At 42.4% G+C, this 20,269-nt stretch overlaps 3 protein-coding genes across 5 annotated transcripts in view; 1 reads left to right on the top strand and 2 right to left on the bottom strand.

Moving 5' to 3' along the window:
- The window catches only part of zgc:153039 (uncharacterized protein LOC767698 homolog), an 89,088-nt gene that overhangs the window by 23,128 nt on the left and 45,691 nt on the right, over nt 1–20,269 (bottom strand). The window contains exon 9 of the mRNA XM_058634313.1: nt 3,515–3,639. Within this exon, the coding sequence (XP_058490296.1) occupies nt 3,515–3,639 (125 nt within the window). The remainder of the gene's footprint in view (nt 1–3,514; nt 3,640–20,269) is intronic.
- LOC131462792 (uncharacterized) lies at nt 6,684–10,451 on the top strand. The gene is made up of 9 exons (XM_058634317.1): nt 6,684–7,283; nt 8,177–8,279; nt 8,357–8,585; nt 8,672–8,942; nt 9,034–9,213; nt 9,330–9,406; nt 9,496–9,591; nt 9,674–9,822; nt 10,033–10,451. Exons 1-6 carry the CDS (start codon nt 6,999–7,001, stop codon nt 9,360–9,362), a joined length of 1,101 nt encoding a protein of 366 aa, XP_058490300.1. The 5' UTR covers nt 6,684–6,998; the 3' UTR covers nt 9,363–9,406; nt 9,496–9,591; nt 9,674–9,822; nt 10,033–10,451.
- LOC131462793 (P2X purinoceptor 7-like) lies at nt 10,192–11,658 on the bottom strand. Of its 3 annotated transcripts, none has more exons than XM_058634318.1 (4): nt 11,362–11,632; nt 10,960–11,029; nt 10,516–10,670; nt 10,192–10,354 (listed from the first exon to the last, which is right to left on the bottom strand). In XM_058634318.1, the coding sequence occupies exons 1-4, from the start codon at nt 11,487–11,489 to the stop codon at nt 10,192–10,194; spliced, it is 516 nt and encodes a 171-aa protein (XP_058490301.1). In that variant the 5' UTR covers nt 11,490–11,632. The 3 variants fall into 3 exon arrangements, 2 of the variants coding, with proteins under 2 accessions (XP_058490301.1, XP_058490302.1); XM_058634319.1 differs by having other exon boundaries at nt 10,235–10,354; nt 10,512–10,670; nt 11,362–11,651; XR_009240919.1 differs by lacking the exon at nt 10,960–11,029 and having other exon boundaries at nt 10,213–10,354; nt 11,362–11,658.

Genomic DNA, 20,269 nt, shown 5'->3' with positions numbered 1-20,269 from the left:
ACCAGAGCAGGTGAACTCTACTTTAACACACATGTAAACACGTGACATGTTCAGTTTAACAACATGTTGTACACAAACACAGCGGTGGTTTAGCTACAGCCCACTCGTTCCCTATCTCTCTTCTGCAGCCTGGATTGCAGGAGTCTGCTCTCCTTCCTGTTCTTCAGCATCTCTCTAAACTTAAGCCAATAAAAAATTTAAAAAAATGGTTAACGGTGCAACTAATCTAGGAGAAATGAAGCACTGGATCTGGACTTGGTATTGGCAAAAAACATCAGAATTAGATCGGCCCCAAAAACTTAATCAGGACATGCCTGCTTGTATCACTGCATGCAGCACAGGAAGAAACATTATGTCCCTGCTGATGCTTCCTTATAGAACCAAAACAAAAGTACATCTGTCACTGGAGCCATGGGTTGTTGTCCCCTTGTCCCCTTGTCCCCTTGAGGAACCATCAACACAGATGGAGTCACCAGCGATAAGACCAAACTCACACAATTACAAACTATTCTTTTTAGGACACTGCACTGACTTCCATTGATTAGGTCAGCCTGAAAGTACTATGCCTAACCTTAACCTAACAACAATTAAAATATTTGCCCTAAACTTAATCCCTTCCTGCCTCAGGACCAGGTCCTGACCAGGTTTTGGTCTCCATGAGGACTACTTGACAAGGTACCAGAAAAGGTCCTAAACAGGTCACAGACACACACAAACACACACATATTGTCCAATAGGTGGACAAACTCACACGTCAATGATCAGGCAAAGAAAATATCACCCAGCTTGACTTTGATCTCACATAAACTGAAAACTGTCCACAAATTACACTGCACTCTCTGTATATTCTCTGTGTGAACACGCACACATACACACACGCACACACACACACACACACACACACACGCACACACGCACACACTTAACAAGCAGACATCTTTTCCGCTACATCATAATTCCAATCCCTCCCTTTCCACAACAGCAAATTTAAGGCAAAGGGAAATATTTCTGCTAAATTAGTTATGCTAATTACAGAGCAGTTCTCAGGGGGAGAGACGGCACTAAATGGCTTTTAATTCTTTTCGCCTGGAAAGAGACATGGGAGAGAGCCAGGCAGAGAGCAGAGTGAAAGCAGCAGAGAGGACCAGCAAAAAGTGAAATAAATAAATAAGAACACAAACAACTGGTGTTCAAATTTGCCCGGTGACAAAGCAACAATGAACCAACAGCGTGACCAACTCGGGGTGAAGAGAGTGAAGGCTCAAAGCAGGCGGCCAGCCAGACAACAAGCAGCTTTATCAGCTCTGTGGGCCCTCGGTCGCCAGGCCAACAGGGAGAGGAGAAGAGATGGACGGTGGGAAAAGTTTAGCGGTTAACTTTGTGTCCTGTAGCCTTTGCCAGCGGTCACACAGCGATAAGGAGGCCTGAGCAGATAGCACACAGCAGTGTGCACAGAGAGCACCAGAGGAAACACTGGGCACTCTGACTGAGCTGGACACAGAGTTATTTACTCTCTCACACACACACACACACACACTCACACACACTCACACACACACACCCTTCAACAACAATTCCTAACTGATGTATACAGCAAATACTGGTGTTGACAGTGCACTCTTGTGGTATTCTAAGTTGATGCATTCACAATTTAAATGTTTACTTTAGCTGCACACAAAGCTTGTAGAACACAACAATAACAACAACAACAACAATGATAATAATAATAATAATAATAATAATAAAAAATAATGATAATAATAACAATAATAATAACAATAATAAAATAATAATAATAACAATACTAATAAAATAATAATACAATAATGATGAGAATAATAATAATAATAATAATAATAATAATACTAATAATAATAATAAACTACCAGAATAACTACCATACCATTTTTCCATTTTTCAGGTATTATTCAAAAATGTCTGAACCAAGATCCATACAATTCTGTGAAGGAATAGAATATGATCTCACAACTTAAAATGGAAGCAACAGCTGAATCAAAAGACAGCTGCTCTTTGGTGGCCGCCATGTTGGATGTATATAAAAGCTGCTATATGTCACTTCTCTGCCTGCCTCTAGATTAGAGTGTGTCTATTACTTTCAGAAAAGTTAAATACTCAAATTCAATATCAAGTAAAGGAGGCATCATCCTATGAGGCGAGTCACTCAACTCCATGTCAATGCCCTAAGTGGGGTATTCACTCCTCATACTGGGACTGGAGACACTTTAATCCACTTATCATCTGACTAACTGTTCAGAAGCACAACAGTTCAATAAATTCCATTGTGCCGTGAATCAATATTATGAAAATAAATTGGAGCGTGTCTTTGTTTTGTTTACACTTTTTTATACCACTGATGTGTTCTTGATGTGCAAAGACGTAAATGCTCTCACACGCCTTTCCTACTCATTTCCCACCAACACTGCAGAAGAATACATATAAGAGCAAATGCAGCGCTGGAGGCAATCTGTCATACCAATGAAGTGATGCATGGTGTTTTAAGTGTTTCTCTGTAAACAAACACAAACAGTAGCAGTTATCATGTTTGAAATGTATTTCACTGCCTGTGGAGGAATTCAATCAAGAGAGGTATGTCTTTAAAAAAATAAATAAAAATACAATAAATACAATACAGGTTATTGGATTTATATGAATAGTTTTAGGAATCAAAGATTCGGATGACGACGTGTTTTCTGTGCGACACCAACATCAAATATGGTATATCTCATAAAAGAAGCTGCAGAATGAAATGAATACCAAAACCTCAGGTCGTATTAATGTCATGATGTAATCATCACGCAACACACACACACAGTCCATCCTCATGTTATGCTGCTGTGCAATGAAAATGGCTTAAGGGAGCTTTTATAAATCAGGATCATTGCAAATGTCCCAGGAATACAAACCACACAGACAAACTTGGTTTTATATCTTAGTGAGGACACATCATACACATCATATATTCTCTAGCCTTCTTTACCTTTACCTTAACCATCACAACTAAGTCCCTTACCCCAGCCCAGCCTAAACCCAATTCTTACTCTAACCCTAAAACCAGGTCTTAACCTTGAAAGAGCCCTTTCATGTTATGGAGCCCAGACTAAGAGTGGTTTGTATGTGTTTTGGGCCTCAGATCTATATAAATACAAGTATACACACACACACACATACAAAAATAAACACTAGATTTATATCAGTAAGCATCTCCACACATTCAGTTCAGTCTGCACACAGTTTTACTGCTAGTCCCTCTTCAATATGGGGCAATAAGGAGTGGCCAGTTTTTATGCCTTTTAATTAGCACTCTGTTGCCATAGCAGCGTCCAGTTGGCCAACGACCACCTACTTACGCTCACACACAAACAGCGACAGATGTATGAAAGGAAGGGTAGTTTGCGTGTGTACAACATAAAGTCACATGACTGGATGGATTTTTATTAAAACTAAAGAACTCTTAGTGTGTGTGTTTGAGTGTGTGTGTGTGAGTGTTTGGTACCTGAAATTAGGTGCAGAGGCCCATTCCAGAGCTAGGCAAGCTAGATCCACAGCAGCGTACACCAACAGGAAGAATATGGTCACAATGCTGGCAATGGTGTTGAGCTTTCCTGAGAACAACACCAGCTGGAGAAGAAAGAACAAAGAAGGAGGGGGGAGGAGGAGGGAGGAGGACAAAAGAACAGAAAGCAAAGATGCATTATTTGCATTTCCAGCAATAAACTATGATAATGATGGACAGAAAAGAGAAGTTAAATGCCTTTGTTTCCATTTCTACTTCCCATATATCCCATATATCTGATGTAATGTTTGTCTGAATGAAAAACATGACATGACAATCAGAATTACCTTCAAAGAAACCTCTACTCCTTTCTTCTCTCTCTTAAAATCCATAATTCATGAATGACGTTTACACAGAAAAGTCTACTTCATACAGTAAATGTGTGCTGGAGGTTTTCACTTCTGTAAATGACATACGGGACACTTGTCACTGTCTATGCAATGGCAGACATGTGGAACCCAGAGACACAGAGGGGCTGGGCTGAGTAGATACATCATGAGCATGGCAGTAAAGGAAATATTGCATTTCACCTGTTTGCAGATAACTTGTGATGAATAATAGACAGATTAAGGGGCAATAATAAAGTTGTTGCTCTGCTCTGTGCTGGGGCGCCACATTAAAGTATCTAAAAAAAACTGTGGATCAATCACGGATCAGTCAACGAGTGAAATAAATCAATCAATCAATAAATAAATCAGCAGCAGCTCAGAGACAGTGAGAAATATTTCTGCTGTTTCTCCTTGTGACAGAATCACTGTTCCTGTATCACTTGAGAGTGTTTACATATGTCATTCATCACCCAACACTAACACACAGTATGAAACAGAGAAGGCAACTAAAGTTAAAATCCTGCAAAAGCTGTTGCATGAACATTTCTGAAGTAGAAACTGAGTTTCCTCAGGCTTATTGCACCTCTATAGGTTTGAAATAAATACATCTATTACTCAAGCTCATGAAGAAACAAACATTTGGTTCCCAATCACAATATAGTTGAATTATTAATGAATCAATTAACTATTAACTTTTGCGATTCCTTACAAATAAATAAAAAAATTGACAGCCAAAACTAAGAGTACATGCTCATAAGAACGTAAATGAGGAAGAGCAGTAACTATTGTCAGCAGTATAGCAATGTCATTTCCATCTGATTGTCTCTGCTGTATTGCAGTAGAACAGCACATAAAGGCCTTTAGTCACGGCATGCTCTGTATCTTAGCCAATAATATGCTGCATTCAATAATTGTTACTACACATATAAAGCTAAAAGAGAGGGAGCAGAACACAAATGAGACACTGAGCACCCTTAGAACCCCCCTCTGGCTCTGTGTTTTCAAAGTCCACAATTCATTTCTTTAATTATTTTACGGGTGAGGTAACTTGATAAGTGTGTCAATGGAGGAGCAAAAAGACATATTATCACTCAGGCCGAATGCAATTGTTTTGCTGGCCTTGAGTTTGACATGTGATGTAGGGAGTAAAAATAAAGAAAACATGGACAGAGATGATGAGCTTGGGATCAAACCACCAGTAAATAAAATATAGCATTGTTGACAGCATTTGCAGGAAGAAAAAAATGGATTCAAATAAATTCAAATTCAAAACATAGGTGCTTTAAGTAAGTTCTTATCAAGACCAGAGGTTCTAAGATTAAGAAGCTTAAGTCCACTTTGGTCGCTGGAAACCTCATGAAGATTTTTCTTTCTGTTAGATATGCTTATCTTTCTCTACTGTAGCTGGGAGGTGACATTAAGGATAAGTTTAACCAACATCGAGGGAGCGATACAGTGAAAAAATAAAACTGTTCTACATTTTCCTGGGGACACTTGAATGACCACAGGTGCTCCCCTGGCTCCACTTTGCGAGCGCTGATTCCACTTGTAATTAAGATGGTATCTAGGTGTTCTGGCAGCCTACAGCCGCCATGCAACGATTTGGCCCAGTTGAGTAACACTTAGAATCTGTAGTGCTCAATTAAGAGGGCGGAACATCTAACAACCCTGACAGCACTTTAATGTATGTGATTTGGCCTCACTCTGACTGAGGAGTGCTAGGTGACTGCTAATAGAGAAAGTGAGAGTTGACCCCATTATAAGTGCTGCTCCACTTCATGCTTTCCGACGGCAGAATGTGTGAACGTGGCTGTGTGTGTAGGATACTACATTACTGCTAAAGCCAGGAAGGACCGCAGCAGTAGGACATGTTACCACCTCACATGCAGTACATCCTGGTGAAGTTAAACTTCAACAAAACAAAAATCAACATGTTTACGATATAGAAAGTGGATGCAATCTTCCAGTTCTCCCAAGGACGCCAATATGGAGGTAAAAATATAATGAATATCCACCAGGGGGCAACTCCATTGGCTGCAAAAACAACTTCATATTCATAAAGGAAGGCAAATTAGATTTAACTACTCCAAAAATGTTATTTGAATATTCAATGCTATTATTTGTCAAATATACGACTATTTTAACTTCAGCTCGTAAACCTAATGCAGGGTTCACTGCATGTTGAGCTGATGCATTCACAGACCCTGGTCAATTTCATCACTTCTGCAAACACACACAACAACTAAATGATTGCTGCCACCTTGTGATAATTAGATACTGCAAATAGCTAATCGCTGGAGTAGAAATATTTGCTATTTTTTTTAATAAATGCAATCAGAAGAGTCACAGTAAGTGATCAACTTGAATATGTCCCAACCCTACTTCATTTCTGACGTCAGTAAACATTCTCCTGAGGAGTTAATGATCTCAATCACTAGTTTCAGCTCTTCTTCAATAGCAGAGCTATAGACCATAAAGTACGGCAATAATGAGTGAACACGTGTGTGACTGACAGTTGGTTAAAAAAACAGCTGCAAAACATCAACATTGTGCAGGCCAAGGCACAGTTTGGACTGTTATATTATAATTATTTTAAAGCAGTAGTACTCAACATGTCAATGCACATTTCTGTTGCAAGCAAACCACAGTCAAATGGTTTCACCGGATTCTGATGAAGCCCATCAGAGTTTCTCAGTATAGCCATGTTTACATCACATGCTAACAAACTGGCAGTAACACAGATAACACTTGACTGAGGGTAACAATTGTTATTAAAGGCGACAAAGACCGGAAGCTCCAATTAACGCTGCGTTTGTGTGTGTATCTGCGTCATTACCTCGTTTATGAAACCCTGAAGTTTCAGAACAAACAGTTCAGCCACTGCTGAGAAAATAGTGTTGTATTGTTGTCCTGGGCTCTGCCAAGCGGATCTGCACTTCCCGAAGCTGATGATGTCATCAGAAATCCTCAACACTCCTCTCACCACCGTAGCTCCTCCTGGTGCGGGCACTACTCCGGGCACATCCGGTTGCGTAAATTCAACCGCAGAAGAAGAACTAGTCTCGTTGTAGCTGCTGAGCATATCGGTTGAGAACATGTCTTCGAAAAAAAGATCAGTTTGCTCTGTTCTGGGTTGTAGTAAACAAGGACAGACGCTCCACAAGCTCCCCACCAATGAGCAAACAAAAGCTCAGTGGATATTGTTCATTTCTGATGGGAATGTGCCTGCTACATTTCCCAAAATTCTCCATGTATGTGGCAACCACTTCACGGAGGATTGTTACACAAACTTCGCGCAATACAAAGCAGGGCACAGCACCACACTTCGCCTCAAAGAAGGAGCAGTACCTACAATACATGCTGGATTACCTGCAGCACAAGTAAGTATTTCAAACAGTAATACTGTCTTTGTGTGCTCGTTCTGCCGTTTAGCATTAGCGATAGCCGGCTACATGCTAAGCTACACGCGTTCGCTCGTGTTTCAATTGCGTGTATGGGTATGGTAAACACGGCTGTATTGTGGGTGACTAACCGGGGAGCACAGAGCTAAGCAGGCTTATCGCTGTAGAAGTTTGGGACCGTGTTCGCTCGTTTCAATTGCGTGTATGCGTCTCTCCATGCCGGTAAACACGGCTGTATTGTGGGTGACTAACCGGGGATCACAGAGCTAAGCAGGCTAATCGCTGTAGAAGTTTGGGACCGTGTTCGCTCGTTTCAATTGCGTGTATGCGTCTCTCCATGCCGGTAAACACGGCTGTATTGTGGGTGACTAACCGGGGAGCACAGAGCTAAGCAGGCTAATCGCTGTAGAAGTTTGGGACCGTGTTCGCTCGTTTCAGTTGCGTGTATGCGTCTCTCCATGCCGATAAACACGGCTGTATTTTGGGTGACTAACCGGGGAGCACAGAGCTAAGCAGGCTAATCGCTGTAGAAGTTTGGGACCGTGTTCGCTCGTTTCAGTTGCGTGTATGCGTCTCTCCATGCCGATAAACACGGCTGTATTTTGGGTGACTATCCGGGGAGCACAGAGCTAAGCAGGCTAATCGCTGTAGAAGTTTGGGACCGTGTTCGCTCGTTTCAATTGCGTGCATGTGTCTCTCTCACTTGTAAACACAACGTTATTCTGGCGGTGTTGGAAACGTGTGTTTATGTTAAAGTAGGGAACAAGTTATAGTCGAATTGGGGCAGATTCAGGAAAGTTAATGAAGTAGAAAGCCAGTCTTTTGAGCATGATCTGTATTATTGTTTTAACCTTTACTATTTTCCATACCAGGATCGTTTTATCCACACGGGCACACAAACAGAAGCTCCAAGTGTGAGAACATGTGCCACTCAACTGTCAATTGGGACCTTGAAAGCACACGTGCACAGCCAAAGTAAGTAGAATTGAAATTTCATAAGAACCAAATTATTGAAGAGCATGAAATGTTCACACATTGTATCTACTCCATAGGGACCCAGACACCAGTGTTGTCACATGAGACTGCTGGCACACAAACCACACTACCGGAGTACATGTTTTCATCCACACCTATAAAGGTGCCAGGGTTTGGACCACAAAAAAGAGCACGTGTTGAGTCAGAGGAGGAAGAGGGATTCACCTCACCAGAGTCACAAGTCGACCCAAATGACCCAACCTTTACTCCTGGCGGATCCCTAACAACACATGATTCAACAATGTTGTAAGTACGGACTTCAAGTTCACTAGGCATGTCACTTCAGATCAAAGAAGTGAGGCTAAATGCTTTTTGTCTTGTTACATTTGCAGGACGGAAAGTGCTGTATACATGGATAAAAAATACATTGTATTTGAGTCCTGCCTGAGGGAGCTTTTTGACACATGTCCAGTGTGCAAGAGAAATTGCGAAGTGCAGCAGCAACAGAAGGGCACGTATGTTGCATTTCATCAAACGTGTCCAAAATGCAACTACTCCAGGAAGTGGCAAAGTCAGCCCATGATTAAGAACACCCCAGTTGGCAATGTACAGTTATCTGCTGCTACATATTTCACTGGTGCATCCTTCATCCAGCTGGAAAAGGTATTACTATTAATGTTTTGTCGTCCAAATCATATGACACTTTCGACCAATAAACAATTACTAAACACTGTTTGTATTATTGTTATGTTAGCTAGGCCGCGCCTTGCAGCTCCAGGTTTCTCATTATGACACCTTCCGGAAACATGCAAGGAAATACCTGGAACCTGCAATCGTCCACAAGTGGAAGAGTGACCAGCAGGTCCTTTTCTCCACATTGAAACCGGGGGGGGGAAAGTTCAAGTTGCAGGAGACATGCGTGCAGATTCTCCAGGTAATGAAAAAAATCAGACCATCATCAAAATCATAAATACCACTTGTAAACATGAAAAAAATATCAATCACTAGTTTTTTTCAAGAAATGAATTCAGATTGTTCTGTTTACTTCAGGGCACTCTGCAAAATTTGGGAGCTATTCCTTGATGCACATGGACAGCAACAAAATTTTGGACCTGCAGCTAGTTCAGGTGTGTAGGATTCTCGTGACATTTTACTTTGAAGAAAGATATGTTTTTAATTTGTTGCTTCTACTTTGTGTTTGCAATTCTCTCAACAGAGCAATGAAGTGGGTGGTAGCTACCACATGGAAAAGGAGGGACTACGACGAAGTCTGTACTACAGTGCAACGTCCTCAACATCGGGCCCAGAGAAGGTGGCAAAGTGGACATCATAACCGTTGGAACTAAAAATCAAAACAAGACTGTCTCATTGATTGGAATCTTTATATTACATAGGTTGTACCTTGCATCCATGCATCACAACGAAAATTCCAGCCGTGAGCAGGCAACAACAGCTTTAGGCCAAGCTGTCTACAGAGTGTCGTATTCGAAGGCCGAGAAGGGAGAACCCACCGCAAAGCCGGTCAAAACAGACCCCACGTACAGTAAGTCACTAAAATGTTTTATTTACATTGAATAACATGTTTTACAAATACTGAGAAACTTTTTTTGGCTTTTTTTTCTTTCTTATTAACTTAAATTAACACCTAACACAACAAATAACACATTTAAATTTAAATAGCTGAAAATGTAATGACACAGTAAAGAAATTACTGTCTGAATGTAATGTCATGGTTCTCTGTTACATTTTAAAGACTATGTGGCTGAATTGATGAGGCTGGTGTTCGAGGAGGTGATGGAGGACCCAGAGTCTTTCGCTGAGGACATGAGGAAGATCGCCATCCCAGAGACCCTGTCGGCCCAGTATGACAGACCCTCAAAGGAGGAAGTCATTGCCTCACACGTGACCCGCTTCAGTCAAGGGGTGGGCGGAAGCCAACATATTGTCCAGCCAGATCAGGAAACTCCTGGCGTTTCCGGCACACGACACACGACGGGATGACAACTCGTACACGTCGTCCCAAATATCCCCAGCACCAGCTGACAAAGCTGCGGTATGCTAAATGCCGGTAGCGACTGGAAAGTGGATAGAAATGTAAAAAAAATTAAATGCTGCTCTTGCACTGTGCACATTTTGTGTAAAAAGTTTTTATTAAACATTTCTAAGACACAATTCTTTTATCACTTATGTGTGTTATGATTTAAATATGCCTCTTATTTGTATGTTACATACATACTCGTGTATTGTTCTTCCCCGCAAAGGCCCATAGTCTGCCCGGTAGATGTTGTTCATGTTCTGCAGTGTGTATGGGTTCAAACAGTTAGGCTCCAGGCCTGGATGGTAGATCATGCATGTTGGTGTGTCCGGAAGTTCATTCATTCTTCGGATAACCTAAAAAGGGGCAGAGCAATACTGTTACAGTAATGGCATAGAGTAATTAGGTGAAAATAGCTGGATCACTCAAAAAAGTGATGGATTATTACTGTAAAAAGGTTGGTACAATCATAGTTACAGACAGGATTAAAGAAAATGGAGCTACATTATAGGGCACTGGCCTAATTACAGGATTGAAAATAGTTAAATTTGTACTACATTGCTTTATAAAAAAATAAATCTAAACTAACATTTACTAATCCATTATTTTACAACACTTAGTTATTGCTTATGGGCAAAATAATACCATAAGTGTTTCTCTACAGCAGACGTTCTCCCCTTCTGTGGGCATCGTCATGCAGTTCCCACAAGTGCACCTTCCAGAGATACAGTATTGTGTATGAAAAGTACAGTAACACATTTCATAGATTCAAGAGTTCTATTCATCAGTTACTCATATTACGTACAGGGGAACAAAACTACTTTCATTACAGTCCCACCAGATATCTACACAAAATGTTAAAATGAGCGTTTCACCAAACAGCAAGTGATAAAATCTAAATAGAAAACAAAAAGACATGTACAGGTATTGCTGTAGCTTATACTTAGAAAAAATGGTGGGGGGAGGGGCGGGTTATCAAGCCTCAACCAGTGTCTCCCTACAATTAACCACATACAGTATTGGGAATATACACAGAGAAAACATTACCATTCTGAGGCGTCCTGCAGCAGTCTTTGTTGTGGAGGTGTTTCACTTGCGACAGTATCTTCTGTCTCTGGGTCAGACTCCGGGTCAAATGTGTAAGGGATTACGGCGCGGGGTCGTGACACAGCCATTTAACAATGTTTTGATAATGACGAGCAGAGCATCAATCGTGCCAGAGGGAGAGCTGCGTATCTGATTTATTTGATTTCTGGCTCTAATAACAAAAAAGCAATTAAGACTGTCAATGTTTGGTCTTCCTTTTCTTTTTTTAATAACTCATCAGCTACCCTGGCAAAGTTTTATTTCTCCTGTTTTTGCTCTGTTTGTTCACTAATGTAATATGTTTATTTCTTCACTTTTGTAATGTAACCGTATTTCAATAAAGTTGTTTTAAAAAAAAAAAAAAAAAAAAAAAAAAGAGCTGCGTATCTGAGAGCTGACGTTCTAAACACGTCACTTCCAGGTACCTGGCCAATCACAGGAAAGTGGGAAAGCTCTCGTTGGCTGGCCAATCACAACACAGTCCACGTTCTGGGGGGGTGGTTTTGGTCTGAAACAGCGCGGCTGACGAGAGCGTCAGTGAGGAGATATTTTGATCGGCTCGTTTGCAGCGATTACAAGGTTTTGAACCATGAAAACAAGTTAATATATGTAAGTAGACCTCCATAACTAACATATATGTGTGATACAAGCATTCGATGTCGCCTTTAATAAATGTGTAGATAAGTGCAGATATGTGCAGATAAGTATCAGGATTGATAAGCAGAACTGGTACCATAGCAGTGTCGATACAATTTTAAGAGATATAAGAGTATCGATAAGTAAATAAAATACATTCTGAAGAAACAATATAGATAGTATCAGTATCAATGAGTAGCATCAGTACCATAGCAGTATCAATACAGTTTTAATGATAAGTATCGGTATCAATAAGATGTACTGGCATCAGTGTCAGCCTCAGTAAAATCCTAACGATACCCATCCCTAGTAAACACAGCATAGATGTAGACTCATTGTTTTAATGAAGTTGTTTTAGTGAACATATATATTTTCTCTTATAAAACATCAGGCAGACACAGAGCAACATTAGTGTCTGATTCAACTCCTGAGGGAAATATCTTCCTCATTATCTGACAAATGCTCAACAATGTCCACCAGCTACTTGTTAACTTGCTCTGTCTGTCCTGCTGTGACTGGAAATGAGGGTGATGAGAGCTCAGCGAGTGAAAACCACAACTAAAGAACAAGTTAAAGAGTTCAATTAAGCTGTGTATAAAAACACATTAACACTGACAATTATCATCTACAGGATATAATATACAGATATTTGAAGTAAGATTACAGCTACAGCCAGCTCATAGGAAACTCAGAAATGTATTATTTTCTTTTTGTGCCGGCTGTTTTAGGACTCATCCACACAGAAACACAACTTCCCTACATATTCTTTTTCTTTATCATTCTTAAAATGTTGACTCAAACTTATCAATACTGTTCATACTTTTTCAACAATAAGAGTTTAAGTTTCATCAGGTTTTTGGACTTTAACATTAGTGTGTATTGCGTGGATTTTTGACGGTCAATGTGCGTATTTAATGTCAGACACACAGTATTCTTAAATAGACACACACACACACACACACACACAGAAAAAACCTCGCACAAAATCAAACATTTAACAATTTTTCATTGAATTCTGGAAAACAAACATTCCACAAACTGTAAACTCAGCAGGAAAAATCTAATTATTATAAAGTAAATGAAAAATACACAATGAATATTTTTTTAATTTTTAAAATAGCGACAAATCCAGCAACTTACTGTGGGCGGAGAGTCAGATACATACACACACACACACACACAGAAGCACTGTGTGAGCGCAGAGCAGCACAGCGAAGCACACACACGCAAATCCACAGACACACACACACACACACACAGCTCAAATAAACAGAGTCACAGACGAGCTGTGGATGTTCAGTGCAGCAGACTGTGTGTGGAACTGATCTGTTCTGTTTATTCAAGTAAAAGTAGGTATTGTTTTCTCCTCTCTTTCACTTTTGTGTGAAATCTCTAAAGACAGGACACGTTCCAGTAATATCGAGTGTCTTTTCAGACTGACTTCAGTTACTTTTCACTGACAGTTTTCAAACAATCTCCAAACACAAGACAGTGAATGACAGCGCAAGAGAGAGATGGGAATATGACGTCATTGTTTTCCTAAAATATCATATTCGCTATTTTCCCACTCTTTCAAAAAATACCCTTTTAGGGCCCCTAGAACACTGTCTCCATGTGGACTGAATGCCTCTCAATGCCCCTTTATCATTGATTTATTTATGTGGCATTTTTTCCACCCAACATTTTTAACGACCAAAAACCGGCATATTCCGGGTTGTTTTAATTTATTTTCTGTGCTGATAGAAAAGGATAAAGAGGAATTTCACATCCATTAGTTACAGTACTACAAAGTAATCCTCAAACAACACACACATGATTTTCATCCTCCTAAAAGTGAAGCTTAACTAATTATTCAGCGTGTAAATTACAACCATCAGCTGTCAACAGTGTTTTTTAAATGTGCAATACTGAGAACACTTTTAAGTTACAACAGTGGAAATCCTCCTCATCATTGTCCAACCTATGTCATTAAAGGAGGACTAAAAGGTCTGCATACACATTCAACCTTTGTTCTACTGGACTCAATTCAACGTTTGTTGTGGATATTTCAATATCGTCAATTTCAAAGGCACTTTCTCAATCTGTGCACGAGCCGTCAGGAGGGATTGTGCAGAACAAAGAGGGAAGTGCTGCTGCACTGTACCTGGGAACAAACACAGAGCAGAGACTTTCTCTCCAATTATCACATGCTTTATGATTGGCTGTTGCAAAACTCCACTCAAGTCGGAGCATATTTTCTGCAGCTCAAGGGCGTAGAGTCGATATTTATGGAGAGGTGAGAGCGGCAACTCTAACATCACTAAACTGGCGACCATGAGGCAGAAGTAAACTGAAGGGGGGAGAGAAGGGAGAGAAGGTAATGGTGGGGAACTGAGCTTAATAATGTCACATTACTAACAGGCGGCCAGAGTGAGAGGGAGAATGACAAGAGACCAAACCAAGGGTGTAACGAGGATGGAGAAGGGTACAGGGAGAGAGAGAAGATGAGATACTGTAGAAGAAAGGAGGGATGGAAGGATGCATGTGAGGGATCATCTCTGACCTCGGGCAGTCAGTGGGTGTCTCTCCTGCGCTCCTCTGGGAGCATTAATTAGCCGTTTACTCAGACACAAGCCAGCATGGACAACTGCTGTCAAAGTGCATGTGTGTGTGTGTGTGTGTGTGTGCAAATATATACTTGTATATATACAGTATGCAAAACCTGGTCCTAATGAGGAAGAATCTAATCTAAGATTTGAATTGTGGTTACATTAATCTGGCTATGGTTTAAGTTTGGGATAAAGCTTTGGTTAGGGTGTCCAAACTGTTTATAAGTGTGTGTGTGTCTCAGTGTGACCGTTTGAAAGACTTTTTACTGGAGAGCAGTGAGCTTTAAATTCCCTGAAATATGAGGCCCCATGCAGACACTTATCAAATAAAAAGCTGAGTCACTCTCTGGGATGAACAAAGATGATGCTTTTACGCTTAAGTGTTGGGGTTGTAGGTGTACGTCTGCCACAGCTGGCTCAAGTGTGTGTCTGCACCACAATAGAGAGATTTTTAACACAGACTCCACAATCCAGTCAAGACTCAAGACCACAAACGATTTCATGGAGGAGATTCCAGGGATTTGGGATCAGACAGGAAGTTGCCTGATTTCATGTGACTTCAGAATATAAACACAGACTGGACTGTCAGCGTCACGGGTTAGCTGCTGTGTGTGTGATGCAAAAACATCGTGGATGACGTCATGACTGAGAAGACGTAATTTAGCTTGTATAAGTTACGGTTCTAAACAAAAGTACGCATCCGTCTCCCGGCCAACTTGCTCTCATTGGTTATTGCAGGGTTCTGCTCACGCCCCAATTGCTGATCAGTCATAAATATCAAACATGTTTAATAGACTGATGCATCTGATGACATTACAGTTGTACACTTGTAAATCCCTCACACTACAGCACCAACTGGTCAGATAATCTGTTCAAATCAGCCTAAAATCGGATTATCCTCTAGTGTGGGGCAGGTTTAGGCTTGAGTTTGGAGATTAGTGAAGATTGATCTTGTTTGTTACATTGGAGAAGCTTGCAGTGTGAACACAGTGTGTTAAGTGTGACACAACGACCGTTAGTGACTACATCAGCTGGTGCACGACCATCTGCGCACCCCCCAGGACTGTGCGTATGTTCCCCAACCAAAAACCCTGGTTTAATGGGGACGTACGGCGGAACATAAGGAAGAGGCGGGAGGCCTTCAAGTCAGGAGACCACGGGGAGTATAAGAGAGCCCGGTACGAGCTGCAGAAGTCCATCAGAGCAGCAAAGAGGGCTCACTCCCAAAAGCTTGAAGGCTACTACCTCAACCACAACACACGCAGCATGTGGCAGGGAATCCAGTCTGTCACTAACTACAGGAGGACCACAACAACCAAAGACCCCCGGGACGTCACACTCCCAGACAGCCTGAACAACTTCTATGCGAGGTTCGACAGGCTGAACACAGACTCACCCTCAAAAACCCCCTGTGACCCCACGGACACTGCCTTCCAGGTGACACACACACAGGTCCTGAAGGCTCTGAAGAAGGTGAACCCCCACAAAGCGGTGGGACCCGACGGAGTGCCTCCCAGAGTACTGAAGGCCTGTGGAGAACAACTGGCCGGTGTGTATACTGATATCTTCAACACATCACTATCTCAGGCTGTAGTCCCCCGTATCTTCAAAACCTCCACCATCATACCAGTCCCTAAAAGACCAGACACATCCACCCTAAATGACTTCAGGCCAGTGGCACTCACACCAGTCGCCATGAAGTGCCTGGAAAAATTAGTCCTCACCCACATCAACAACATGGTTCCAGACAATGTGGACCCCCTCCAGTTCGCCTACCGCCCCAACCGATCAGTGGACGACGCGGTAGCATTAGCTCTTCACCACACCCTGCAACACCTGGAGAGCAGCAGAGCGTATGCCAGGATGCTCTTCCTGGACTACAGCTCTGCATTTAACACCATCCACCCAGGCAGACTGATCGTAAAGCTGGCAGACCTTGGAGTCCCTACTCCCACCTGCAACTGGATCCTGGACTTCCTGACCGAAAGGCCCCAGGCGGTGAAGATGGGAGGACGAGTGTCTGCTGAAATCAGAGTCAGCACTGGATCACCACAGGGCTGCTGCCTCAGCCCCAAACTCTTCACCCTGTACACACATGACTGTGTCTCCACCCAGGACAGCTCCATCATCATTAAATACGCTGATGACACCACCATCCTGGGGCTCATCAAGGGGGGAGACGAGTCAGGATACAGGGCCCTGGTCAACAACATCACTGTCTACGGAGAGGAGAACGACCTCCTCCTCAACACAGACAAGACCAGGGAATTAATCCTGGACTTCAGGAAGAAACCCCCCCCTCTACAGCCTCTATTCATTAGCGGGACTGAGGTGGAGAGGACAGACAGCTACAGGTTCCTGGGACTGCAGGTAACATCTGACCTGAGCTGGGCTTGTAACACCACAGCCACAGTGAAAAAAGCCCAGCAAAGAATGTACTTCATCAGGCTGCTCAGGAAAGCTGGACTGAACCACCGCCCTCTCACCCTGGCCTACAGAGGACTGATAGAGAGCATCCTCACCGCAGGCATCACTGTCTGGTACGGGAACACCACACAGGCAGAGAGGAAGGCCCTGCAGAGAGTCATAAAGACTGGGGAAAGGATTATTGGGACAAAACTTCCTACCATGGACTCCATGTATACGCAGCGTTGTAGGAAAAGAGCAGAGGGAATCATCAGAGACTCACTCCACCCCGCTCACACTCTGCTCAAACACAAACGCTGCAAGTACAACCTGAGGCACAGCAGAGCGGACAGCATCAAAACACACAGAACTCGCTTTTTTAACAGTTTTTTCCCGGCCACAGTCAGACTGATGGCAAATCAAAACCACTGAACTCTCTGTAAATTACCAGACACTACCTCACCTAACCATGTGTATTATTATGTGCAATATTCCCTCCCTGATAAATGTGCAATGTCAGAAATGTGCAATACACCCCATAATCTGCTGTATAACTGTATATTTCTTTATTTTTTATTTCCCCACATCTTCGACATTTTTTTATTATTACTTTTATACTTTTATATTTATATTTATCCTTAAGTGTGTTTATGTTTCGTACTACTGACTCGTAGAACCCGCACAAGATTTCCAATGTGCCTGGACTGTCTGTTTAAGCACAAATGGCAAATAAAAACCTTGAACCTTGAACCTTGAACCTTGAACCTAAGTGTGTTAAGGTGAAAGTCTGTTAAAAACGTTTTGCTATTTTCAGTGACAATTTCCAAAGGCTGCAAATATGTTGGATGAATGCAATGAGCATGAGTTCATGTGCTGGCTGCTACAGAGAAGAGTCATCCTTCACTTGGAGGACACACTGCTGCTACTGAGGCCGGACACAGAAGTAATTCACTCTGAAGTCCAAAGAGAACATTTGTGATGTCAAGAAAGCTCCTGTGACACTACAGGCTGAAAACAGGGCCTCGTTTCATCCATTCACACTCTGATCACGTGATTTACATTAAGCTGAAAGCTTATAATGGAATTATTCATTATCTGGAATCATCACATTTTTTCCCACCACACCTGCAACTCTATCCACTTCAAACTTCTCTTTATATTTTTGTTTTTCTCGTCTCCTGGAGTCTGTCTATTTTCCCCCTGTACTTCCAATAAAAGAGGGCTCTGCTTGTGCCTTCCTCCTCCTCCTCCCCCTCTTCCTTCCTTTTCATCCTGCGCTACGAGCGTTCAAGGCAAGATTACAATCAGACTTTGTCATCAGTGAATCATTCAAATAGCGGAGGAAGAGGCAGAGAGAAAGAGGACAAGAGAGTCAATAATCTCTGATGGCGGCAGTGCAGCTAACGATTTCCATCTAATTGCTCCTCCTCCACTCCTGGAGAGTGGGGCTGGGGATGAGGAGAAGAGACTGAGCGAGGGACAAAGAGTGAACGCAAATAATGACAAGCCATTCAGCCTTTCACACTTACCTCTGATAATGATGGGATCGTCAGGCCTATTTGCCCCTGAGATCCTCCTCCTCTTCGTCTCTCTATCCTCACACACTCCCCTCTGCTAATTCTTTTCCTCAGAATTGTCTTTTTCACACTCAGGAAACATAACAGAGGAGAGCAGAGTTTTGTAAAACAACAATTGTGTTTCTTTAAATCATTTATTCATCCTGATGTCACTCAAACTTGGGAAATGATGTATCTTTTTCATAACTTCCAGTGTTTAATGGTTTATCTTAATAGGTTAGAGTTATAATAACTCTGACAAGCCCAGTCAATCATATTCTTAATCAGCTATTATGGACTGCTGGAGGACAAAAACAATTCCTTTCTCTCCAGTGCAAGATATTAGGAACTCATTTCCCAAAAACCACTGCGATGCATGACATCAGCAGCAGCTCCAACTCTTCACCACATTGGTGGAAACAATGGGACGCTCCACGCCCCAGCCGAGACAATATAAACCGTGGACTCGCGTTGGTGATCACTTGCCAGCGTGATTCGTGTGTTTAACACAGACCTGGTTATCGTTTAAAAGCGGCGGCGTCTGCTCTGCTTGTGATTTTCAGAATCAGAATCAGAATCACCTTCATTGTCATTATACAGTGTACAACGAGATTAAAGGACAGTTCTAGTAGTGCAAGTGAAAAGATAAGAGTAGAGAAGAAGAACGAAACAGTGCACCAACACCTTCGACAAAATTAGAAGGATATGTAAAAAAAAGTATTCAAGTATTTACAGTGGGAGCCAGTAAGGGAAATATGCAGTATATGATACAGTACATTGTACATTGTACAGCAGAGTGGTTGTATGTGGGGTGTGTATATTGCACGGGTACGAAGTGTAAGAATATTGCACAGTTTGGAAGGGTTACTTAGTGTTAAGCACTCTTATTGCACTTGGATAAAAGGTGTTCGCAAACCTAGAGGTACGGGCTTGGATGGACCTGTACCTCTTTCCTGAGGGCAACAGTGAGAACAGCCTGTGCCCAGGGTGTGAGCTGTCACAGGTGATGCTGGTGGCTCTGCGCAGACACCTGGTGTCGTAGATGTCTGACAGAGAGGAAAGCTGCACTCCTATGGTGCCCTGTGCTGACTTTCTGACTCTTTCCAGAGCCTTCTTGTCAGCCTGAGAGCTGCTCCTGAACCACACCAAGATGTTGTGGGTGAGGATGCTCTCCACAGAGCACCTGTAGAAGGACAGCAGTAGGTCCCGGGACACGTTGACCCTTCTCAGTGACCTCAAAAAGTACAGGTGCTGCTGTGCCTTTTTCACAAGGGCATTGGTGTTAGTCCCCCATATGAGGTCCTGAGAAATGTATGTTCCCAGAAACCTGAAGTCACTGACCCTCTCCACCAGGTCTCCCCCAATGAGAAGAGGAGCAAGAACCTCCTTCCCTCTCCTGAAGTCCAGCACCAACTCCTTAGTTGAGTGCCAGGTTATTGAGGGAGCACCAGGCAGCGAGGTTCCGGACCTCCTCCCTGTAGGCTGTCTCGTCACCGTCAGCCGTCATCATCAGCCCCACCACAGTGGTGTCATCCGCAAATTTCACGAGGACGTTGCTGCTGTGGATTGGTGCGCAGTCATGGGTGTACAGGGTTTACAGCATTGGACTGAGCACACAGCCCTGGGGAGCCCCGGTGCTCACGGACAGGATTGAGGACTGGTGGTCCCCCAGCCTGACTGACT

Source organism: Solea solea, chromosome 7, assembly GCF_958295425.1.
Source record: "Solea solea chromosome 7, fSolSol10.1, whole genome shotgun sequence".
NCBI classification, from domain to species: domain Eukaryota; kingdom Metazoa; phylum Chordata; class Actinopteri; order Pleuronectiformes; family Soleidae; genus Solea; species Solea solea.
Note: the sequence above shows the minus strand (reverse complement) of the source record. Positions and strands in the feature narration are given on the sequence as shown.

What these genes read in the sequence shown, in the direction of transcription:
- LOC131462792 (XM_058634317.1), top strand. Translation starts at nt 6,999, where the DNA reads ATGTCTTCGAAAAAAAGATCAGTTTGCTCTGTTCTGGGTTGTAGTAAA. An exon ending in ACACATGATTCAACAATGTT is followed by an intron (nt 8,586 to 8,671) that starts GTAAGTACGGAC and finishes TTACATTTGCAG; the next exon opens with GACGGAAAGTGCTGTATACA. An exon ending in CATGCGTGCAGATTCTCCAG is followed by an intron (nt 9,214 to 9,329) that starts GTAATGAAAAAA and finishes TGTTTACTTCAG; the next exon opens with GGCACTCTGCAAAATTTGGG.
- LOC131462793 (XM_058634318.1), bottom strand. Translation starts at nt 11,489, where the DNA reads ATGGCTGTGTCACGACCCCGCGCCGTAATCCCTTACACATTTGACCCG. An exon ending in CTGCAGGACGCCTCAGAATG is followed by an intron (nt 11,030 to 11,361) that starts GTAATGTTTTCT and finishes TATCTCTGGAAG; the next exon opens with GTGCACTTGTGGGAACTGCA. An exon ending in GCTGTAGAGAAACACTTATG is followed by an intron (nt 10,671 to 10,959) that starts GTATTATTTTGC and finishes GCCCCTTTTTAG; the next exon opens with GTTATCCGAAGAATGAATGA.